We start from the raw sequence: 26,336 nt of genomic DNA, 5'->3' as shown, positions 1-26,336 counted from the left end.
CCTAAAATTATTTGAGATAGAAGTTCATGTCACCTCAACCACCTAAAAACTCTATCAAATAGATGAAACAACCTTAAAAATAAAAAAGATGATAGGTCGACACCATCACATATCACACACTCAACACTACGTGATCCAAACATAATTTATGTCCTCAAAAGATTTTGCTTGGTCCAGACATAATTTATCGCCTCAGAAGATTTTGCTTGGTCAACCACCATGATATTATTAAATTGATCCTGATTTTTCTTCCATGTTGTCGTAATAAACATACCTCAAACAAAAAAATTACAAGAATGTCGACGGTTGTAAAAAATAAAAGAAGTGTGTGAAAAATTGACCGAAGTTACTTTCAAGTTACATACAAAGCACAACTCTACAAACAAACGGCACCTAACCAGACAAGTCAGACAGAATCGCGTATCCTCGTACCATTTATTTCCGAACAATATCAAAACACTCTCCCCCACCTATCAATGTCCTTATTTGCGCGGTGGCAATGTCATTGAGAAAAAGATGAACAATGGAGTATGCAAACTTTACCAATTGTGTCGTAGATTCCATAGTTCCCTGATATCAATCCATCAACCATTTCCTCGAAACCATGATTTCATTCCTCCCTCTACACTTTTATCCAATACTCTCCAGCATTACATTAATTCCCAGACCCCTTCCCACGGCCAAAAACTCCATTCCCACATTCTGAAAACTGGGTTTGTTCCAAACACAAATATTTCCATAAAACTACTTATATTGTACCTAAAATCTAATTCTTTAACATACGCACACCAGGTGTTTGATGATTTGCAAGACAGAACTTTATCTGCTTATAATTATATGATTGGTGGCTATCTCAAAAAAGGACAAGTTCATGAGTCACTTGAGTTGTTTCATAGGCTTTTAGTGTCTGGAGAAAAGCCCGATGGGTTTACGCTTTCAATGATTTTAAAGGCGTCTACATCTACCTCGGGGGTTGATGTTGCGATGGTTGGTGATCTTGGAAGAATAGTACATGCGCAGATTCTTAAATGTGATGTTGAGAAAGACGATGTTCTTTGTACTGCATTGATTGACTCTTATGTTAAGAATGGGAGGGTTGGTTATGGGAGGACTGTGTTTGATGTGATGTCGGAGAAGAATGTGATATCTTCAACGTCACTCATCTCTGGTTACATGAATAAAGGTTCTTTCAGTGATGCTGAATGTATATTTCAGAAAACATTGGACAAGGATGTTGTGGTGTTTAATGCTATGATTGAAGGTTACAGCAAAACATATGAATGTGCCATGAGATCTCTTGAGGTTTACATTGACATGCAACGGTTTAACTTTAGGCCGAATCTTTCCACATTTGCTAGCATAATTGGTGCTTGTTCTGTGCTTGCAGCATTTGAAATTGGGCAACAAGTTCAAACTCAGCTTATGAAGACACCTTTTTTTGGAGACGTAAAATTAGGAAGTGCTCTTATAGATATGTATTCCAAGTGTGGTAGAGTTGTAGAAGCTCGAATAGTTTTTGACCACATGCATGAGAAGAATGTTTTTTCATGGACATCTATGATTGATGGATATGGGAAGAACGGGTTTCCTGATGAAGCACTTGATCTATTTAGTAAGATGCAGATAGAATATTGCATTGCACCCAATTTTGTCACGTTCCTAAGTGCTCTCTCAGCTTGTGCACATGCCGGACTTGTGGATAAGGGTTGGGAGATTTTTCAGAGTATGGAGAATGAATATAAACTGAAGCCAGGGATGGAGCATTATGCTTGCATGGTTGATCTGTTAGGGCGAGCAGGGAGGCTGAATCAGGCTTGGGAGTTTGTCACGAGGATGCCTGAGAGACCCAATTCGGACGTGTGGGCTGCTTTACTTAGTTCGTGCAGACTCCACGAAAATATAGAGATGGCAAAATTAGCTGCCAATGAGCTTTTCAAGCTGAATGCTAGTGGAAGACCGGGAGCATATGTTGCACTATCTAATACATTGGCAGATGCTGGGAAATGGGAGAGTGTAAGTGAACTTAGAGAAGTAATGAAGCAGAGAGGAATATCCAAGGACACTGCCTCCAGTTGGGTTGGAGCTAATATTGCTTGTTAGATTTTATGATGAGTTCAAAGATGCACAGCATCATTTTTGTTTTGTCAAATTAGATAATCCTTTAGAAGTTTTGATTCATGTTCTTCTGACAATAATGTAAACTACTAAAAGAAATATAGGAAACAACCCTATACAAAATAAAGTACTCGTTCGTGGGGTCTTGGTATTGGTAACCAACCCATTTCTTTCATGGAATAGGATCAGACTCTTGTTGGCTAACAGACATTTAACCACGTGACCCTGTAGTTCTTGGTAGTAGTATTTTGTTTTGTTTTTTCTTCTAATTAAGCTCATTTTATTAGTATTTCTTGTGCTCTCCGCCAACTATATATTACTACTAACTACGTATATATGCTATAGATATTTTATGTTTTCTATTTGGCTTCTCAAAATTTAAGAACTTCAAGTCATTAACTATTTAGCCATGTGTTGCTGCTGTGAAGAGGATTGCAAATTCAGGCCACTTGGGTTTCTCCTAGGCCTGCCTTTTGCTTTCTTGTCTCTCATAATCTCGGTTGTAGGCTTGATTGTTTGGATTGTTGGGTAAGTCCCTCTCTTTTAACATCTAGTATTAGCTATTTATAGTATTTTCTTTTGGTTTTTTGAGGACTTATGCATGTGTATGTTGCTATATGGCAGGTTGACTTTGACATGCATATGTCCATGCTGCCTTTGCGTGACCCTCATAGTTGAATTTGCTCTGGTGCTCATAAAGGCTCCAATTTTGGTTATGGAGTGGTTCATCTCCAAGATTCCATGTTAGAGATATCTGTGTTTTTAAGACTTTGAATTCGTGGTGCTAATTTAGTAGTACTATTCTTGGGTTGATTTTAGTATTTTACCTTTTAACTTCATTCATGAATCAGTTTTTAGTCATGTCCAAATGAAAATAGCAGGTTGTAGTCTGTAACTATTCTCCTTGTCTAATAATGAATTCTGTATTCAAATATTTTTTTTAATTCTTTGTTTTTCTTTCTTTCTCTTGGTTTATATGATAATTCTGTTAGAACTTTTGAGTCACAATTATAATATTACATGTGTTACGGTCATTATGTAATTGACTTAAATTGTAGTGGTCTAATTAATAATAAGTCTGTGGTTAAAAACATAAATATCATGAAAAATAAGATACTGTGTGGATATCATAAGTTAATATCTAATTTGATGAGGGGTCAAATTTTAATATTGAATACTAAGAAATAATCCTAAGATTATTTATAGGGGTTGTGATAGACAACGTGGAAACGGCTCATAAGGAAAATTATCTCTTCATCTCCATCAAAGGAGATTCAAGGAGCCATAAGATACTCTATAATTGAAAGTTCACATACCCGGTCACTTTCAACTATTTCCAATTGCAAACTTAGGTTCAACTATTTCTAATTGCAAACTTAGGTTCAACTATTTCCAATTGCAAACTTAGATACGCACTGTAGTCGGGTATGAGTATATGACATATGAGTCGATCGCATATCTGACCCATACGGATTTGTTTATAGTTATGTTCTTAATTTTTATATCGATAGAAATTATAAGGTTATGAATAGATAAAATAGACATAATAAATTAACAAGTTGTATAAGAGCATCTTATATTTTTGATTCAATTTGAATTTGAGATTTTTTTTATTGATATTAGGATTCCAAAATTGGAGTTCCTTTTTTATCTTCCAATTTGTGTAAGGTTTATATTCTTTTATGCTGATAAATTCATTAATTCTTATATGATTATTGTTTTAGGACGTTTGCCGTAACATTATGCTTCAATAGTGTGTGGTTGTTGGAATTTACATTATATTGTTTAAAACTCATTCAATTGTTCCTTATTTAATTTATTCATAATCATGCGGCCGCTACTACCTAATTTTAAGAGTTGCAATTGAAACGGTAAAATAACTTCCAACATCTCTCTCGGAGCGATAATATTTCTCAATCTGTCCATGTCGACAGTTTCATTGATTCCAAAAATCTCCGCAAATGACACGCCGCCAGGTACGATTAAGAAATTGTGATGGGAAGGAACAAATGTGTTATTTATCTTAGTGATTGAGCAAATGTGTTTAAAAGATTTATCACGTAGGAATGTAAACCAATGAATACTCCAATTGTTAAGGGAGACAAAATTAGTCTTAATTAATATCCAAATAATTTTTTTTTTGAAAGAAATACATCAAAGTTATGAGATTTATATTATGGATTAGCTGATGATGTCTAGTTATATATATGCAACTAGTAAAATCCTCGTGTGGACGGACAAGAACGAGCGAATATACACATTTGACTCTAATGTAATGGTTAATTAAATAAAAGAATTAATTTAACCATTTAATTTAATTTAATTCAAAAACTATGATTTAGAGTAAGTTAAATTTACTCTTAGAGTAAGTTGATCCTCATTTTATATATATATATATATATATATATATATATATATATATATATATATATATATATATATATATATATATATATATATATATATATATATATATATATATAATTGAAACAAAATCAAAATCTAATTTTAATAGTAAGGGACGACAAAAAAATATTGAATTGCAATACCTTAAAATCATATTCATAAGTTGTAGCGAAAATATAAAGTATTTTTAATTAATTTATAAGTGATACACATTTTTCTCATATCCGGATCAGTCACACATTTTCCCTGTATTTACATTATTGAAACTTATATTTATAATCATAACTTGAATTATATAAGTTTTAATTTGCAACATATTTAACTAACCGAAAATTAACACACATTTCCCTTGTAGTTTTATTAGTAATTCACTTTTTTCAATGTATTTTTGTGTCAATTACACAAAAATTGTGATTACAACTCTATAATATAAATGGTACAAAAATAAAATTGCAAGTCTTTTAGTTTTGATATTTTTATAAATTTGAGTGCATGTTTTACTTGATTATTCACATGTTTGTAATTTGTTCGATATTCAATTATTCGCGTGTTTATAATTCATTCACATTTGAATTGTATTATGTTCGTTTAGGCTATTTAGCATTGTATCTTAAGTTCCCTCATTATTCAATAAACTAGAATGTTGTCCCATAATCCTTTTGAGTCTAACAAGTTGATTTTTGTCATTTCATCAAGTGTTGCTTGAATCACCAGTTAGATTTTTGTCATTTCATCAAGTGTTGCTTGAATCACCAGTTAGTACACTTGAATCAATGTGATAAGTTGTTTGATTCGAATCATGTACATCTTATAACTCGAACCATGCAAGTTGTAAAAATTGGATTTTGGTTCTGTGTGATTTGATTCAAATCACAAGATGAACTTGACTTGAATCACAATTCTTTTTTAGCGCAAGATTTTGCCTCTACCATATTTGATTTGAATCATACATTACAAGTGACTCGAATCACAACACAGTATGACTCGAATCATGGTTTTCACTTGAATCAAGTCATGGGTTTGAATAGTCATTCATTATGAACTTTTTCATGATGAAAGATTTGATGAAACTCGTAGACAAAAATATCAACTTGTTTTTCCTTCTCTAGTGTGTATATTCCTAGCACATTTGTATCTTTCGCTTGTTTTGAAGAACAACTTCTTGATTGTTATCCATGAAAGATTACATATCTCTTTTTGTTACATTGTGTGTGTAGTTTTGTTGTTGATAAAAACCAGAAAAGAGCATTGATAAATCTTGTAGTGATTCATTATTGATCAAGTTCATGATATCCTTTAATATCCAAGACCCATCTATCCAAAAACTTGAGAGACCCTTTATGTCTCTTCTTCATTGATCGACATCTAATTCCTTGTTGATATCTTGTGAATTAGTGTGTGTGTGTGTGTGTAATATTCTTTTGTAACTATTCACCATCTTCAACCTTAGTTCTTATCTAGTGTTGTGGACCCTCATCTCTAAATATTGATTGTTTGAGGGAGATTAGTGGTACATTAGGGTATCTATGATTTTTGTATGAAGATTGTTGTTTGTAGCAGGTGCATACATTATTTCTTGAATACGGTTTGGACTTTGTGTTATCCATCAAAAAGATATTTTCAATATACTCCATGGAAGAATTAAGAGAAGTCGAGTACAAACTGTTCGTAAGACGAAGTTGGGAGTTGTCCAACTTTGGTGAATTTGTTTAAAGTTTGTTCATAGACGAAGTTTGGAGTTGTTCAATTGAATGCTCAACTAATGGCAATCACCCAAACAAGAAATTGGTGGGATCAATGTGGATTGCCACATACAAAGACTTGAATTAGGTTATTGTGGATAGCAAAGTTATTGGATCAAGATCATTGAAGGTCTTGTGTTTGTCAGCACTTTGAGTATCTACACCAACAGAGAAAATTATCGTGTGATATTTTATTGTAATAACAATTTTTGTATCAAACTTATGAAAAGGTTGAAGATCATGATTATTTTCCAATGGTTTTAACATCATTGAAGACTGGAGTAGCCAAAGCGAAGACGAACGCTGAACCAATATATATATATATATATATATATATATATATATATATATATATATATATATATATATATATATATATATATATATATTTGTGTACCTTTCTTTCTTTCCTTATCTCTTTTAATTTTCTGCAATCATTATTATAATTATTGTTCCATTGCATTCTTTGTACGTTATTTATGTTAGATATTGCTTATAGTAATTTAATGTATAAACTTAGGTCTGTGATGCACTATTGGATCATCATATGCTTTGAATGAAGTTATATGTAATGGTTTTTAAATCGTTTTGTCTAAAAGCAGTTTTGGTTATCTTGTAATTGATTTCATTAGAAAGAACAATGCCTTTAGTGATATCTTGTGATACTCTTATTGGATTAATTCATTGAGAATCTTCCGAACTTTCTTTGTATTGTGTATTTCTTCCGCGTATTTTAAAATCTCTGATTTCGTTATATGTGACCTAAAATGATTTTGAAATTTTCTTTTTAAAAATAGATCTATTCATCTCCCTCCTCCTCTAAACCATTCTTGTATCCATACTCTCAACTAAAAGAAATACACACATCCTACCACCATAAATTTAAACTTTAATATCATTGATTATTATATTCTAATATGTAATATGTAATAGTATTTGTAATTATTGTTAATTCATTTAGTTTTTAAAAAAAAGGAGTATCAAATAAACAAATAAGAAGGGATAATAACTTTAATTAATGATAACGTTGTATAACCTAGATGTTATAAGCTAATTACTCTTTCTTAGACAATAATAATAACATACATATCATAAACATAAAAACTTATAATTGGGAAAACATGATCTTCTCAATAAATAGATAAAAAAAATAAACCAAAGTTTTCACTTCTACTTTATTATTTTCATATTTGTAATATAATATTAAAAAATATATGATTTATAAATTATTAAAATAAAATAAGAATCTAATAATGATAAAAAAGAGAGTATGATTTTAGTTGGAAGTAATGTTTCAAAAATCGAACCGATGAAATGTGCGGTTTAAGGTTTAATTGGTTCAACCGGTTAAACCTACGGTCGAACCGTTTATTAAATAAACTAATAATATGAAATTAAGTTTTATAGATATGTGACATATAATTATACGTTCACAATTTAATAAAATAAATATTTTAAAAATCTATTACAAAATTAATACAACAATATTTATAGTATATATAATAACATAACATAGTTCTATATTGCATTTTAATCTTTATTTAAGAATAATTTGACCAAATTAAAGAATTACAATAAAATAAGTTAAACTAATTCAAACCAAAATTAAAATAATAAAATAAAATAACTAAAATAAAATTCAAATAATTAAGGTAGTACACCAAAAATAAATAATACAATATATTTCATTAAACAACAAAAAACGAATTTGAGTTGAACTATGACAAACATGTTTTACTTGACAACAACAAACAATATTGACTTGAATGACAATTAATATTGAGTTGAATATCGTGACTATGTTTAAAAGAGATGGCGTGATGATGATGTGTGGTTGAAAGAAAACTATAATGGAGTGATAAAATTTAGAAACTTGTATGGTTGTAAAAAAATATGTATTTTTTTTTGTGATTGGGGAATGTATGTTAAGTTTTGATATTGACATATTAAAATTTAAATAAAAAAATTAAAAAAATGGTTAATTTGATGTTCTTTTTGAACCGAACGGTTTTACAAAACCGACTCCGGTTCTTTGGTTCAAATGGTTTTGGACTGTTCAATCCAGTTTTTCCGGTTTTACTACGATTTTGAAAGGTTGATCCAACCGGATTCATCACCGGTTTCTGATCCAACCGATTGAACCAACCAGTTAATCCGGTTTTTAAAACATTGGCCGGAAGAGACAACATAAATTATTACCTTTCGTTCACTAAAATAAAAAATAAATAAATTAGATACACACATTGCTCTTAAAACATGATAAATCAATTTATAAATGATACATTTATCTCGAATTAGGTTCATCGATACACTTTTTTTTTCTTCTGTATATTTATCTGTATTTACATCAATGACACACATTTTTTAATAATTATTTTAATATTATATAGATAAAAAAGTACAGTTGTGCATGTTCCTCTTGCAAGGGAGGAGGGATTCATACGCCTTAGTCGGTTTATGAAGATTGTAGGGTAGTTAGGGCTTGGCCACGAAGGTGAGAGGTGAGAGGCTCAATTAATGGATAATGTGTTTGTGGTAAGCGTATGAGGGATGTGATCAGTATAAATTATGATATGTCATTTCCTCCCTTGAGGGAGGAGTATTTATAAAGGCTTTTGATCCTAGAGTTTGGATAACTCTGAGTGGCGATAACTGATCCTTCATGATCAGAAAAAGTTATCCTTCCGGGAGTGATGGTTGACTACCTCTTCCTTGACTAACAACTTTACATATCTCTCTTGGGTGAGGGCGCTCTGACATAGGACGCTTACGAATATAACATTACACATAGTCTAAATGTAATTCACATATTGTTTTTCCTCGGTGATGATAATATGTCGTTAAGATCTTCACAACAAGTCTTTTCTCTAGTAGTCTTAATTATCATATGATTTATATATACCTTCATATTGTGTTTGATTTGAGTAGAAAACACGGTATCCTTTAGTCTTTCGTAAGTCGTACGTGCATTTTTAATACCAAACGACATTACCTTGTATAATATTGAAGTTATTAGTCATTAACCCAGTCTTAGGAGTATCATACAAACTCATATTAATTTGACTATACCTCGAATATGCATCATTAAAGTTGAGTAATTAGTAACCTAAAGCGCCATCAATAAACCTGTCAATATTTGGCAGTGGATATGGATCCTTTGGACAAGCTTGGTTGAGGTCGGTAAAGTCCACACACATTCTCTATTTTCTAGATGATTTTTTTAACTAACACTATTTGATTTCATTTATAAATTTGGATCCCTTAAACTCTCTAACCTCTTTCGTGATGGCAATTATTTTCTTCTCCATTGCCTTTTGTTTTATTTGGATTACGGGTTTGGACCCTGTCTTGAGGGCGAGACAGTGACAAACTACAATTTCATCTATTCTAGTAATATTTGAAGGTGTCTAAGCAAATAGATCCGAAGTTTTATTTAACAACCCTATAATCCCATTATCCTCATTTGTTGATAAAGATGTTCTAATATTTATCGTTTTGAAGTTTTGGGAACTTACTTGTATTGTATTGAACTCTTCCGCGGGCATCTGTAGATCCTCCATGAATTCTTATATGAGATCCAAATCCATAAAGTTGATAGTCTGGGAGTTTGGAATTTAAGAGGTTAGTTATGTTGTTTCCTTAACTTTTAGACTATCTCGATAACACTTTTTGGCGAATCTTGATCTCCCTTTATTACTCATATTCGACCATTATCCAGAGGGTATTTCATTGTTAAGTCGAGATGGGATATGATCGCCTCCAATGCATTGAAAAAATGCCCGCTGATGATGATTTTATATGGGGAAGGTGCGTTTAGTACGAGATATCTGACTTTGATTGCACTATCATTTTCTCCTTTCTCGAATGTGATTTTGATGGAAATATGGCCCTGAACTTGCACTTGCTGACATGAAAATCCCACCAACGAGCCTTTAAAAGGCTAAGTGAGTTATGGGTCAAGTTGTAGGTTTTCAAACGCCTTCCAGTATACAACATCAAATGAGTTCTCTAGTTCAATGAGGACTTTTTGATATCCCAATCGAATATCTCCACCTAATGACCATGGGGTCATCCTCGTGATGTAACATTCCTGTCGCATCTCGATGTGAAAAGGAAATATCGGGAAGAGATGTTACCTTCAACTTTGATAATGACTCGAAAATGTGCGCGACATGACAATCCTCCTCCTCTGAGAAGAGCCTGAATCTTTTTCCCATGCAAAAACTCTAGAAATAGTATTAAGCGTGTGACAGACTTGCTCAACATCTTTTGGGTCTATATTTCTTATTTCTTAGTGGCTTATTAGTTGATTTTTCTTGAGATAGGATGGTCGCTTATCTATTTTATTTGATGTTCTTTGTGAATATCTCCTTAGGTGAACTTCATGTATTAAAATTCCAATCTCTTTCTTCAACTGATGAAAATCATATGTATGATGCCTCTTCACCTTATGATGTTTGCACCATTTGTCAAGGCCACTCCCCATCACCTAATTTTTTGGTACATAGGGTAAGAAATGGCTCTGGTGCAAGATACTTATTGTAGTATTTGACCTTTATGAGTCTGTAAAGGTGTGAAGTTATCCATCAACCTTCGTGTTGGTTTAAATGTGTTCCTCCGGGCATTCAATTATTCAAGTTTCCCAATATTCTATTGTTTTACACCTCTCACTCTTTTCTCAGCATTTTTCCATTGCCATGATCTACTCCATTGAGTTTGTCGCCTTTTGTGCGAGTTACTTATTAAATTGTCCTGCCTTTAGGCCATTTTAAAACTATGTTCGATTTTGCTCAAAATTATGTTCGATTTATTGTTAATCTGAGTTTAACCGTTCATTCAGTTGGGTTTAATAAGTTTGCACTATCATTGGACCAATTTTAAATTTATAAATAACTACTTTTTTTTGGCTTTTTTTAATCATGCATCAATTCTTTATTTTCAAAATAGTGAATTATTCTCATTTTATTCATATTTATTAAAAATAAAATAACTAAAATGGGGCTATTTTGATTAAAAAAAACAAATACATATTTATCTTGATAAATCATCCCATGAAGTTTAAGATCACCAGAGGAACAATGTTTAAAAGGTGAACAAGTAGGATGTCGTGGCTTCGAACCCGTAATATTTAAAAGGTGAACAAGTAGGATGTCGTGGCTTCGAACCCGTGTTCATACAACTGATGTCTCTGCATATCTACCATCTGGTCTAGCCTAACCAAACTACAATTATAGAACTAAAATTAAACAAATATTACAATTTAAAAATAGAGCCCACAACATGCTCAAACATAACATGTCATAAGTTGAGAACCATAGTCTATTCATCACCAACAGAATATAAACTTGTTCTATAACATGAAATTAACAAAACAAAAATTTAAATGTTAGAGAGACCATCACAAGAAAAATTCAAACCCTAAAGAATAAATAGTCAAATAAATAAAAAGACTGAACTATTACTTTTGGTGTTAAACAATTTGAGTTCATCAAAGCCATAGTGGTTATAATAAGCATGTGAAAAACAACAAAAATGTTAGTAAAAACCCTAAAACCAAACAACCAAACCCAAAATCACATAGAAATTCAATGAAGTGAAGATCACATACCTTAATCCAAATTGTATCCTTAGTAGTTGCCATTCTTCATAGAATAAGAGTTATAAACAAAATCAAAGATAAAGAAGTTGAATGAACTTAGATAAATGAACTTTGAACATATAATATATTAAAAGAATTAAAAAAGATTGAGATGATAAGTTTTACTTTTGGGTTTCAGAAAGAAGAAAGGAAATGAAAGAGAAGGAAGAAAATGGTCAATGAGCCATGGCGGTAACATATTGTCCCGACTAGAGTTTCTTTCTCAAGTTTCTCTCTTTCTCTTACTGCGAGTGAACTAAAATGTGTTGTTAGGTTATGACACTATTTACTTGAATTGGATTGTGCCAACAATGTCTCATTCCATTCTCAACTAATTCCCAAAAGTCAAAAGCACAACTCAATTACCTTTTAATAAATATGAAAACAATAAAAATATAATATAGGATAGTTGGGCTCGGCCAATACCGGGCTTCAATGGGTCTGTATACTAAATTCGATTTAACCCACCTCAGTCTAAATCAACCGATTTCCTTTAACCCGATACATGAAACCCGACCCACTTTCACCCAATATAATTTTATTTTTAAATCAGCTTGGCTGTGTTGACCCAAATTTTCCACCCTTACTTATAATTGGTTACAAAGAATCTCCACAAGTTCATGTACTGCCTTAGAGCGACCTCTTTGAGTGTGCTCACTAAGAGTTTACGTTTTAGAGAATTTGTTGCTCTGACTATGGTCATTTGGGTATTGAGGATTGTGATATGTTCTTGGAGATCACTTTTGCCATCAAAGGATGTTGGTGATTGTGGTTTGAACCCTTAAGGGACAAAAACCTCCAAGATATCAACATATAAAGGATGGGAATCGAGAAGCTCTTCTTCCTCCTCCACACCTAATTATTGCTACATTTGATGTAAATCCCGTACATTACATCCCAGGAAGGAAATTGAACATGTCGAAATTCGTATAAACATACATGTACACAGTACCCGCCGAAGCATAAAGTTTGTAGGGGTGAAGTGTTTTTGGCTTAAAAGAAAATCGAATATATCAAATATGGTATAAATATATCGGGACAATAATATTTAACCAATTTCCAAATTAAACCATACACTTTATCCATATGATTTTATTTTGTTGGTCAAAATCTAAGATTGTCTATCTTAGTTGTTTCTTTGACACTTTATCCACTTTTCTTTTTATAAAACATTATGGTATTTTTTTTTACAAACTATTTTAATATTATTCTTTTAAAATTATTATAAATTAATTTAATATATAAATAATCTATTAAATTAATATCACATTTAAATATGACACACTAGTAATTCTAAAAATTGATAAAATGAAAAACTAAAATTATTGATTAAAAAATAAGAGATCAGAATTTAGAAATCAATAAAAATAAAATAAAATATATAAAAATAAAAGAAACAAACAATAACGATGTCACTATCTCTTTTTGGATGACAAAATAAATCATCTTAAAATTTAGATTCATTAGTCTAGGATACACAACATTGATATGTATGAGTAGTTAGATTCTAAAAAAAAATATGTCTATAGTACTAGAAAATAAAAAAATGCCAAAGATAAATAGAATAAAAATTTATTGATTGCCATAACACACTTAATTATGTTTGACCATTTTATTTGAAGTAACTTTGAGTGATGTTGTCTTACACTAAAATATCCTATCTCAATATTATGGGGAGATACTTCAATTAAATCTGCACATACATATTTTCTTCATAACTAATAAGACATAAATATCTATAAATTTAAATGTCGACATTCCTTCATTTGGGTTAAATTTTTTTTTACAGATACGTTCTTTTTCAAAAATATTTTAACCCGTCAATATATTAAATAAGACATTCTTAATAAAGTAATGTGAATGTTTAAAGCCCGATGAGAAACGGAATTTAAATATTAATAAACATAATAAAATAAAAATTGTAAATTTAAAAATAGAAAAACCAAAATCTAGAGATTGATAATGAAAAGAGGAATCAAAATCAGCGTAAGTTAAGGCGGTGGCAACTAGTCACTGGTCGTGTCTGGATTTAGAAACCAGCTATAAAAAAAACCTCTGTTTTCTACACACACAAAAAAGTTGAAAATAAAATAAAATAAAATTGTTACGTAACTATTTTTCAATGAAATTGTCAAAAACCGGTCCATCCCATATTATAAACAAAGAAAAGTTGAAAAGCTCCTCCAACATATACTACTAAAAAAACATCCTTAACAACTGTAGTACTATTAGAAAAACCGACTAAACCATCAAAGAAAAGCAAAACCACCACTTTTCGAATAACAGTAGATTCAACGACACCGAATGGAATAATAGTATATTAACTACACAACACCATTCTTGCCATTGATTAAGTTTTTGTTAACATAAAAACAAAATACATGTTACTGGATAATTGTTTTCTTATCCACCAAGGCACAGCACATGGTTTTTTCCACTTTCCAAAACAACCAAACTAAGCACTATTAAAACCCTTCATAAACCTCTTCACTTCACATGAACAAAAACTCATAATCACAAAAAATATCAAACTCAATGGAAACTGAAACTGAAACTCCAAACGGCTCAACGCCTTGTCCAACCTCGGCTCCATCGGCTATCCCTCTCCGTCCTTCCTCATGTGACGGCACGATGGGACGCCACTTAGCTCGGCGGTTGGTTGAGATCGGCGTCCGCGATGTCTTCTCTGTTCCCGGAGACTTCAATTTAACTCTTCTTGACCATCTGATCGCTGAGCCGGAGCTTAATCTTGTCGGCTGCTGTAACGAGCTTAACGCTGGTTATGCTGCTGACGGTTACGCGCGTGCTAAAGGCGTCGGCGCGTGTGTTGTTACTTTCACCGTTGGTGGACTTAGTATCCTCAACGCCATCGCCGGAGCTTACAGTGAGAACCTTCCGGTGATTTGTATAGTTGGAGGACCTAATTCTAATGACTATGGTACCAACCGAATCCTTCATCACACTATTGGATTACCTGATTTTTCTCAGGAGCTTCAGTGCTTTCAGACGATCACATGTTTTCAGGTGAGCTATCAATGTAGCACACCGATACCGGAAACACGACACCGACACTGACACATACCGATAATAATTTGAAAACAATTTCGGACACTGACACGGAGAGAGAGACACATAGGTGCTAGACACTTCAGATTGAAGGCATGATAGTGGTAGTGTTTGTGTATGTGCTTTATAGATTATTTTTGTTTCTGATTTTGATGCTTGAGAGTTGTTTTTGTTGATGATGATGATGTTGTGATTTGAATTTTTTAGGCTGTGGTGAATAACTTGGATGATGCACATGAACTTATTGATACTGCAATTTCTACTGCTTTGAAAGAAAGCAAGCCTGTTTATATAAGCATAGGTTGTAATCTTCCTGCAATTCCTCATCCAACTTTTGCTAGGGACCCTGTTCCATTTTTTCTTGCACCAAGGTATGTATTTTGATCTATGAAGCACAAACATCAAAGATGACACTGACACTACTGACAGGTTAACCTTGGTAATAATTTGTAAAGATAAATAAATTGAATTTAATCATAAGGGTTGGTGTCGCATCGGTGTTCCATATTGACACATATACACCTTTTTTAGAGGTGTCGATACTCCTTTTTATCTTTTTGAAGTTTCGGTTATTTGTTTTGCTTATGAGTATGATCCTTTTAGAAAGCATGTTTATTGGCAGTGATAGGGTAAACCCATTGAAGATTTTAAACTGTAGTTTAGTTCATTTTTTATTTGTGTGGTGATGTTGAGTTACTAATTTTAGTATTTGTCCGTTTGGTGTCAGCTCGGTGGTATGAGTTTGATCTTATAACATTGAGGGATTAAATTCAAATTCCCTCGAAGATATTTGTGAAACTTGTTAAACACCATTAGTGCGACTTTAATTGATGATTATTTTCTCCTATAGTATTTATGGATCATAGTTGTTCTTGTATTCATATTTGGTTAAAATTCTGTGCAGGGTAAGCAATCAAGCAGGGTTAGAAGCTGCGGTGGAAGAAGCCGCTGCTTTTTTGAACAAAGCTGTGAAGCCAGTTATTGTGGGTGGACCAAAACTAAGGGTTGCAAAAGCACAAAAGGCTTTCATGGAGTTTGCAGAAGCTAGTGGATATCCAATAGCTGTTATGCCCTCTGGTAAAGGACTTGTACCAGAAAATCATCCACATTTCATCGGAACATACTGGGGTGCTGTTAGTACTAGCTATTGTGGGGAGATAGTGGAGTCTGCTGATGCATATGTTTTCGTTGGTCCCATCTTCAACGACTATAGCTCCGTTGGTTACTCATTGTTGATCAAAAAGGAGAAATCCTTAATAGTACAGCCTAATCGGGTGACCATTGGCAATGGTCTTTCATTGGGATGGGTTTTCATGGCTGATTTCTTAACTGCATTGGCCAAAAAGGTGAAGACTAACACTACAGCTGTGGAGAATTACCGTCGTATCTATGTTCCTCCAGGCATTCCTCTTAAGCGAGAGAAAGATGAACCTCTTAGAGTTAATGTCCTATTCAAGCACATTCAGGTAATTCCTATTTTTAGATCTAGTTATTCTTTAGATAATATTTTCATTTTGCTCAGCAGTTAAATTTGTTGAACAGGCACTAATTAGTGGAGATACTGCTGTAATAGCTGAAACTGGAGATTCATGGTTTAACTGTCAGAAGCTTCGTCTTCCTGAGAATTGCGGGTAAGTCTTTCACAATTTCCGCATGAGTAATATATATGATAATCACAATTTTAAACTAACATTGTCGAGTATGGGTTCCATCTTTCAGTTATGAATTCCAGATGCAGTATGGATCAATCGGTTGGTCAGTAGGTGCTACTCTTGGATATGCACAGGCTGCAACAGATAAGCGTGTCATTGCGTGCATAGGCGATGGAAGTTTTCAGGTTAGAAACATTATAAGAAAAAAAAAACATTACATTCATAACATTAATGTTAGGTTTCAACAGCAAGTAAACCTGTTCATGCTGGCTTATTTAGGTGACAGCACAAGATATTTCAACAATGATCCGTTGTGGACAAAGAAGCATCATCTTTCTGATTAACAACGGAGGTTATACAATTGAAGTTGAGATTCACGATGGCCCGTATAATGTGATCAAGAATTGGGACTATACCGGCTTTGTGAGTGCTATCCATAACGGACAAGGGAAATGCTGGACTGCGAAGGTACGTACAGAGGAAGATTTGACAGAAGCAATTGCAACAGCTACTGGAGCAGAGAAAGATTCACTATGTTTTATAGAAGTTTTTGCACATAAGGATGATACCAGCAAAGAGTTGCTAGAATGGGGATCTCGTGTTGCTGCTGCTAATAGTCGTCCTCCTAATCCCCAATAGAAAATCAATTCATAATATTGTATACTTTGGTGTACTAGATTTGTTGTTGAGGACATGTGTATGATAAATGCTGACAAAAATGAAAATAAGTTGGAGTAAATGCTTGTTGTTGAGCTTTGTTGAAATCATGAACTGATGTACCTCTTTACTCATAGCATTGATGACATCCTGTTGTATGTAACACTTGAATTATTACTAATGAAGATATATTATCTAGAGATTAATTATTATCTATTGTCTATTGAACACTAACTCCGACACTAATACCTTGCACACCAAATATCTGGGGTATGTTTGTTTAAGCTTTGGAAAATAGATTTTTCTTTTTTTAATTTTTAAAAATGATTTTTATAATTTTTTTAAAAGAATATTATAAATATTTTATATTCGTTTTGTAAATTGAAAGATGAATTTTGACATTCTATCACTTAAACATACATTCTTTATATTAAAACATAGTTGAAATCGTAATTTTTTCTAAAAATTGTATTTTAAAAATGATTTTTTATAAAAAAACTATTTGAAATAGCTTCAAATTTGAAATTTTGATATCCAATTTTTTTAATAAAATAATTAAATATTTAAAATAATATTTTAAAAATAACTATTTAAATCAAATTTTTTAATTAAAATTTTTATGAAAAGTTTATTTATAAATTTTTTGCACACAATTATTTAGCACTATAAAATTCATTTAAAAAAAATCAAAACAAATTGTCCTAAATACATGGAATTTGATAACCAACAATCATTTCTCGGAGAGTTCTCACTCCAAAATTTTACCTGTCATTCCTGGGGACTGTGACTATTTTTTTTTTTTTTATAAGCACTTGTATTAAAACGCACAAGGGGTGCAACCCAATACAAAGGGAAAAGTTACAATCCAATGAAATATGCAGGATTATCAAACCATAATTCTCTATTAATATCTATACTTCCCTTAGACAAAATAGAAATCCAATCTCATCCAACAGATTTAATAATCAATAAAATCTCTACCACATTCCAAATGGAATGTTTAAAAACCAAATTATTTCTCGCATTCCAAATGCTCCAACAAACCAAAGACCAAATAAACGCGAATAAAGACGGCTTCACTTTTCCATCCAAAGAATTAGACAAAAATAATAGCACATCTTCTCCGGTAACAATAGTACCAATATCCGATAAATCCAATATATCATCAAAAACCACTCCAAACCATGAGAACACATCCTTCCAAATGGTTTTAACTTTACAACACTTAAGAAAAAGGTGACCAACAAATTCCTCTTCTAACTCACATAAGGGACAAAAAGAACCCTCCACACCTAAAATCACACCTCTATGCGAAAGTTCTTTTCTCGTCGGTAAGGCTCCCAAGATCCATCTCCACCCAAACAACTTGACTTTACACGGAATAATAGCTTTCCATAATCTTTTAAGTTCACAACGTCTAAACTCACTACCAATGTGATTAACCGCATTCAATGAGTACAAACGTTTAAAAGCATTCCTAACCGAAAAGCCCTCCACATCTCTCCACCAAATTAATTTATCATCCTCATTCAAACACGGTTTTACATCCTTTAAGATCTCAGTTAACTCCTTCCAATCCTCCAATAATTCACCTACTAATAAGTTAGAATCAACACCCACCTTCCAACTCCACCCCTCATTCTCCCATAACCCACAATTAATCACAAGAGCATTAGGAAAAGAACAAACCTCAAATAACCGGGGAAAAAGAAGTTTAAGAGAAATATTTCCCAACCAACAATGCTTCCAAGCAAGAAAAGAATTGCCTCTTCCCAATTTACAAGAAATTGAGTCACAAAACCAATCATGACCGCCAAAAGGAGTACCACAAACTAACCGAATATCTCTCCACCATAAAGAGTAATTAGACAAAACCGGCTTTGACACCACATCACAAAGAGCTTGCAATCCACTACCATATCGAAATTGAAGTAAATTAAACCAAATCGCATGCTTATCATTAAGAAAACGCCAACCCCATTTACTCATCAAAGACAAATTAAACCACTCCACATGCTTAACACCTAAACCTCCTTCCTCCGTTTTCAGACAAATTTTATCCCAACTAACCCAACACATTTTTCTACTTCCACCACCATCCCCCCATAAGAAATTCCTTTGAATTTTGATAATATCCTCCAAAACACACTTAGGAGCCTTAAAGAAAGAAAGTAAAAAGATAGGCAGATTGTTAATCACCGAATTAAGTAAAGTAACCTTACCTCCAAGAGATAGCTGTTTCCCTCGCCAACCACTCAATCGCTTCTTCATCTTAGAAAGCATCATAGACCAAAAAAGTCTACGTCTATGGTTACCACCAATAGGGATACCAAGAAAAGTAAAAGGAATCTTTTCCAACTTACAAGCCAAAAAAGAAGACGCCGATTCCAAAATAAAGTCCTCCACATGCACACCATACAACTTACTTTTCTTTAAGTTAATACACAATCCCGACACCAATTCAAAACCCCTCAATAAAGTTTTGATACACCATAAGTTGTCCTTAGATCCATCACACACTAACACCGTATCATCTGCAAATTGGAGCATCTCAAAATGAATATCCTCCGAAACCACAAAGCCTTTGAACGATCCCAACGAAACCGCTTTCCTCATCATACCCGCCAAACCTTCACCCACCAAAAGAAAAAGAAAAGGAGAAAGAGGATCTCCTTGACGTAACCCTCTAGATGTATTAAATTCCAAAGTTGGGCTACCGTTAACTAAAATTGAAACCGAGCTAGAAAAAACCGTACCTTCCATCCACTTCATCCATACCTCACCAAAACCCATTTTTCTAAGCATAAATTTAAGGAAACCCCATGAAACACAATCATAGGCTTTCTCAAAATCAACTTTCAACACAATACATTTCCTACGCTTCCTTTTCGCAAAATCTAATATCTCATTAAGCACCACCACCCCATCAAATAATTGTCTCCCTTCAATGAATGTCGTTTGAAAAGGCGACACAAGTTTACCAATCACCAATCTCAACCTAGCCGCCAGAATTTTTGATATTAACCGATATAAGCAACCCACTAAACAAATAGGACGATACTCATCAATGCTTATCGGACAATCAACTTTAGGAATAAGAGCAAGAAAAGATGCCGTCGCGGATCGAGGGAGAACACCACGAACATAAAACTCTTGAACAAAATTAACCACGTCCTCCTTCACAAAATTCCAACACTTTTTCAAAAAACCAAGCGGAAAACCGTCCGGGCCCGGACTCTTATCACAATCACTTAACCACACAATCTCTTTAATTTCATCCACTTGGAATGGGGCTTCTAACAAATCTCTATCTTCCACACTAAGAACATTAAAATTAAGCCCATCCAGAGTCGGTCTATCCTCCATCGGTTCCGTAAAACGGCTTTTAAAATGATTAAAGATCTCACTTTTAATCTCCTCCACACCTTCCAACCGACCTCTTGAAGTAACCAAAGAGACAATATTATTTCTCCTAAATCTCCCCTTCATAACAGAATGAAAGAATTTGGAGTTAGAATCCCCAAGACGAATCCAATTACACCTAGCTTTTTGGTGCAAAAAGTTATCGCGCAAAAGCATAGAATTCCACACCTCTTTCGTAGCCATCTCTCTATTACTCCTCAAAGAATCAACAAAGCCATCCTCCGCTAAATCCGCTACCACCAAATCCAACGAGTTAAGTGCACCCACCGCTTTTTCCACATTCAAGTCAAGCAGCCCGAATACCTCTTTATTCCAACTCTTCAATTTTGATTTAACCGCCAACAATTTTTCTTTCAAAATAAAGCTCGCCTTCCCTCTCCTACTAGTATTAATCCAAATATCACTCACCAAAGGAATGAAATCATCATGCTCACACCACCCTTTAAAAAACTTAAATGGTTTCGGGCCCCAATCCACAAAATTGCAATTTAACCAAATAGGACAATGGTCTGAGATAGACCTATCCCCCGCCACAATACCTCCCACACCCCACAGGTCAAATAATTTCTCAGAAATGAGAAATCTATCCAACCTACTACAAGCACTCCCATCCAAATTGAACCAAGTAAACCTCTTATTAATCATTGGAACATCCACCAGATTCATCGAACTAATAAAACCCTCAAAGTCCTCCGCCTCTTGTATATTAAAGTTATTCGAAATACCCTTCCTCTCCGCTTTAACCCGGACAGTATTAAAATCACCACCAACACACCACAACCCTTCTGGAAATTTTGATTTAAACTCAACAAGCCTCGCCCAAAAGACCCTCTTCTTCTCAATAAAACAAGAAGAATAGACATTAACCAAAAAAAGATTAATACCAGACCACAACACATGAATACCAAGAAACCCTTCCCCAACAAAACTAGCCACCAGAGCAAAAGAATTTTTCTTCCACAATGTTAAAATACCTCCAGATCTACCCACTGCCCATTTAGAACTCCACTCCGCTATAGAATCATTCCAAAACGAATCCAAAGAGATAACATCAATAGCATGAATCTTGGTTTCTTGAATAAAACACACATCTGCCTTAGAATCACAGATCAATTTTCTCAAAGAACGCAATTTAGCTTTGCATCCACACCCACGAATGTTATACGACGCAATAATCATTTAAAGTGATTTGATTTTGCATCCACCGAATTAACCACGCACTTATCGGCTAACTCCCTCACGTTAATAGCTTCAATTTGCAACCTTTCAGGCCCTCCTCCCGACAACCCCAAACATTTTGCTCTATGCCAAATATTACGCGCCACACCACTATTAACCTCATCAGCATCTATCGGTTCCACACTAACACTTTCCTCCACCGATTCAGAAGAAGAACGATACTGACCAACCCCCTCGTTCTTACCGTGAGCAATTTTAATGCTATTCAACCTCAGTCTAGAAACAGGCAACTCAAAAAGAGTCTCTGAACCATCATTATAACTGCCTCTGAAGCCACTGCTCCACACAGACAAAGCTCTCTCCTTCCTGCTAACCTTCGAATTTCTCAACCTCTGCCCACCAACCAATAATTTCAACCCCATTACCGTCCCAGACAGTGTCGCCTCACTGTCCAGCAACTGTCCACCAGACCGGGAAAAATCCAAACCCTGAACCACTTTTGCACATCTCCCCACAGCAGCCCTCCCACCTGCTACCACATCAACCGACGTCGAAAGAGATTCACCAAACTCATGTTCTGCCGAATTACCCACAATTCCATTAACTCCAATCACCAAACTACTGCTCCCTAAAGGAACCCGCACACAGGACCCTGCTGACTCCGAAGATAACGAAACCATATGCTCAGATTCTTTGACTACCGTATCCGCATCAACATTCGAACCGTAACCAAAGCTACCACAATCCTTCGTCCCTGAATCCAGCGCCTTCCCTCCAACCTGTGAAAACATATGATCATGACAGCGACCAACACTTCCAACAGAATCAATTCATCCAGTACTATCCTTTGAACAGTTCCCATCACCTCCACTCTTCTTCGCAACCGAATCCAGCGATGATCCTCCATCCCGAAAAGCAGTCCGCCTCTGCATATGCTCTTCACCAGAAAACGCACCAGTCTCGGAACGAACAGCAGGCCTGTGTCCGAAAGGTTGCTCAAAATTTTCTCGTAAAATCAATTCATCTTCCTCGAACATATGATGATTATCAGAACCCTCAGCATCTGAATCAAATTCACCCTCCGACAACTCCTCATTCGCAGAATTAATTGTACCTGTTTCAACAGTATCACTAACAACCCTTCCCACCTCTTCCACCACACTAATGTCAAAAACCAACCCATTGATCTTCACTTTAACCAATTCGTTAAACCACCTTTTACTTCTAGTTCGAACCAGCAATCTCGCCGAATCCAACACCTTCCTCGAAGCTGTATTGAAATCAGCCCGCACAAAAGACCCAAACAAACCCACAAAGACACCAAAAAATTCCACCGTCCAAGCGTGGCACGGAATACCTAAGCATCGAACCCACATCAATCGTTCTTCATCCACATGCCCGGGTTTCCATCTATCAATTGACGTGAACCAATTTCTCCACCAATTATGACCTTCATCAACAAAAACCTCTACCACACCCTCCTCCACATCTTCAAAGATACACAAATTAGGCCCTAACGGTTTGATGGAAAAGTCAAAATAGCCTTCAGACTGAACAATTTTCTGCATCGAATACGCCATCCCCGGCATTCGGACCAATCCAACATACGCCTTTAGTAACTTTGGGTTATCCCTATCCACATCAGTATAGTAATCCAAAGCTTCCAAACAACTACCAGTAACCTTCCCAGCAACAGATTTCATCACCCCCTCAGCAGCATCAGCCCTCTTCACCGCACCAAAACTCTTCACAACCTTAGAAACAGCATTCGCCTCGTTACAACCTATCACCTTCCCAGTATCTCCTAACAACTCTTCAGAGCCCACCTCATTATTCCTCACCACCGCAGCCATAATCACTTCCTTGTTCCCTCCTATCACCACTTTAGCAAAAGAGTCGACAAATCGCGTAGATAAACCATTCCACTGCTCACCTCCCCCATCACGCGACTTCTCCACCCAGCCAATCCTACTAACACGATTCTGATTACGAATAGAATCAAAAGATTTCAAAGTCCTGGAGAACCTAGGAATATTGACCTGCAATTTGACATTCTCAACAAAGATATTATCCAATTTGCACGCCAGCCTTCTTGAATCAATTACATTGAAAAACCTCACGAACCCATAACGTTTTCCTCGTATATCTTTTTTCAACGGAATGACAACTTCGTCAACCTCACCGAACCTGGAAAAAACTTCATGAAGATCTCTAGCCTTGTATGAATCAGGAATTGAAGAAAAGAAGAAAGAAGTGATTTCTCCCCTCCTCCCAAAACCCGTCCTCACATTATCCCAACGTTTGTTATTGACTCCGCCCTTTCTTCGATTAACCGGAATCCATTCTCCCTCTTCCAATTTCTCCCCTGTTGCATCAGCATGAGAAGAAACCCCCAAATTTTTCTTTCCCAACCCTAATTTTTGATTTTCTCTCTCCTCCCGCTCTCTCATTTTTCTCCCCTGTTGAGAGAGATTTTGTGTTTTTTTACTATTTTTTGATTTTTTTATAAGTTTAGGTGAATACCAAGTTTTTATGAAGATAATGGATTTTATTTTGTAAATTTTACGGTTATGATGAATTTTTTGGATATTTTGCAAATGTACCGGATATTTCGCAAAAGTATGCAGAAATATCGAACATTTTATAAATTGCTGGTAAAAATTCGAAGAATTCTAGAAAAATGATGAAGAAATACTTGATATTAAAAAAATCCGAGACAAAATCATCGGATATTTGAAAAGAATCGATGCCCTATAAAAACACTATCAGATTTTTTGAAAAATCCACATCAAATTTTTCAAAAAATTTAAAAATTCGGTAGGAAATAATGAAAACACATTTTTTCTTTTAAATTTTTAACAAACTATACCAGATAAAACATGTACATATAATGCAAAAGTGCTATAATATCATTATAAATTATGTCGATTTCCTAACTTCTTCTTCTCAGTGCCAAATACGTCCAATATATGTTGATTTCCATGCTCTTGCAACTTCACTATAGTTTTGTCTCCATTGGTCTGTGACGGGAGACAAAGGACAATTGGTTTTCAAATTCACATGAACCCAATGACGATTGTTAAAAAATCAACTCCAATCATTTTGTGTCTACTTGAAGCTATGCATGGAGCTATCACTAATAGGAAGAAAGTGACGTTAAGGTTCTCGAACAACGAGACTAATATAACATTATATCTATAAGCAATAAGGTAACCCATAACAGAAATCGTCATCCACTTAACACATCCTTGCACACCCAAGCTACCTACCAACAACACACTTCTAACTTCCAGTATTGTGTCATAGAATAAACTGGAATACAATTGATGGTGTTGATAAACTTCAGTATCTAACCACGTCATAACCAAAGGTTAAGACTCTTTGGCTCATCCAAGTAAAGCTGCAATAACCCGAAAATAACAATTTCCATCGTCACCCACATCAACAATGTCATCAATGTATTGATGTAAGAAAACAGGAAACTGAGACAAATGTTTTAGTTTTGAAGACACGTTACACGGTTGACTTTCATTAAATAGAACAAGATGTCATTATTTGATAACACCAACATGTAACTATATTCATATTCACATTGATGTACTTGTTCGTTGTTGTGTTTCTTATATTAGTGGCTCTATTAGTCAAAGCAGTAACAAATCTTTCTTTATAGAGTGTCAACTAAGTTTCACGCACATACTGAATAATTTTTTGAATATCAGCACACATAACTTCAAAATGCTTTAGATGTACCAAAAAATCAGTCTCCATATTCAAATATATGATGTTGTTCCATATACCCATAACATGCTCATGCCCATGTGAATCGGCATACTCCTTACACTTCATACTAACAATTTTTGAAATATGGAACAAACATAACAAATGAGTTTAGTTTGAAAACACAACTTCCACAACTTTTGGAATATCATCACATATAACTTCAAAATGCTTTAGGTGTACCAAAAAATCAGTCCCCGTATTCGAATATATGAAGTTGTTCCACATATCCATAACATGCCCATGCCTATGTGATTCGACACACTCCTTCCACTTCATACAAATATTTTTTGAAATATGGAACAGACATAACAAATGAGTTGAGTTTGAAAACACAACTTTCATAACATTCATCAACGCCAATTCACAGTCAGTAACCAAAACATTTGGTAGCAAATTCTCGGAGGTGAATAACATGTTTAGCTTCTCTGGTGCCCACGTGAAATTTTCCTCCCTTCCATGTTCCATATATGCAAATCCAACCGAAAATGTCAATTTTATGGATGTAACACCAACAATCTCAAGTAGTTGTAGTCGATATCTGTTTGTTTTGTATGTACATTAAATCAACAACAACCTGCAACAACTTCTGAATCAAATAAATCAAAATAGAAGCAATTGACATAAGAATTACTTGTTTGTTTTGTATGTGCAATAAAAAATTAACACAAGATGGAACAT

At 34.3% G+C, this 26,336-nt stretch overlaps 4 protein-coding genes across 5 annotated transcripts; 3 read left to right on the top strand and 1 right to left on the bottom strand.

Annotated features, from left to right (window-relative positions):
• Positions 1-322: 322 nt before the first annotated feature.
• Positions 323-2,290, top strand: LOC127081098 (pentatricopeptide repeat-containing protein At1g28690, mitochondrial). 2 transcript variants are annotated; one of them, XM_051021391.1, is made up of 2 exons: positions 604-713; positions 793-2,290. In XM_051021391.1, the coding sequence occupies exon 2, from the start codon at positions 838-840 to the stop codon at positions 2,098-2,100; it is 1,263 nt and encodes a 420-aa protein (XP_050877348.1). In that variant the 5' UTR covers positions 604-713; positions 793-837; the 3' UTR covers positions 2,101-2,290. The 2 variants fall into 2 exon arrangements, with proteins under 2 accessions (XP_050877343.1, XP_050877348.1); XM_051021386.1 differs by having other exon boundaries at positions 323-2,290.
• A 209-nt stretch (positions 2,291-2,499) lies between these two features.
• On the top strand, positions 2,500-3,123 carry LOC127081113 (signaling peptide TAXIMIN 1-like). Its single transcript, XM_051021398.1, has 2 exons — positions 2,500-2,643; positions 2,740-3,123. Exons 1-2 carry the CDS (start codon positions 2,525-2,527, stop codon positions 2,861-2,863), a joined length of 243 nt encoding a protein of 80 aa, XP_050877355.1. The 5' UTR covers positions 2,500-2,524; the 3' UTR covers positions 2,864-3,123.
• An 11,167-nt stretch (positions 3,124-14,290) lies between these two features.
• Positions 14,291-17,467, top strand: LOC127081089 (pyruvate decarboxylase 1). Its single transcript, NM_001426875.1, has 6 exons — positions 14,291-14,925; positions 15,175-15,338; positions 15,872-16,433; positions 16,510-16,598; positions 16,687-16,804; positions 16,899-17,467. Exons 1-6 carry the CDS (start codon positions 14,437-14,439, stop codon positions 17,256-17,258), a joined length of 1,782 nt encoding a protein of 593 aa, NP_001413804.1. The 5' UTR covers positions 14,291-14,436; the 3' UTR covers positions 17,259-17,467.
• A 5,241-nt stretch (positions 17,468-22,708) lies between these two features.
• LOC127115188 (uncharacterized) lies at positions 22,709-24,328 on the bottom strand. The gene has a single exon (XM_051046790.1). The coding sequence runs from the start codon at positions 24,326-24,328 to the stop codon at positions 22,709-22,711; it is 1,620 nt and encodes a 539-aa protein (XP_050902747.1).
• Between the last annotated feature and the right edge of the window lie 2,008 nt (positions 24,329-26,336).

The sequence above is a fragment of the Lathyrus oleraceus genome, chromosome 1 (assembly GCF_024323335.1).
Source record: "Lathyrus oleraceus cultivar Zhongwan6 chromosome 1, CAAS_Psat_ZW6_1.0, whole genome shotgun sequence".
In the NCBI taxonomy this organism is placed as follows: Eukaryota; Viridiplantae; Streptophyta; class Magnoliopsida; order Fabales; family Fabaceae; genus Lathyrus; species Lathyrus oleraceus.
Note: the sequence above shows the minus strand (reverse complement) of the source record. Positions and strands in the feature narration are given on the sequence as shown.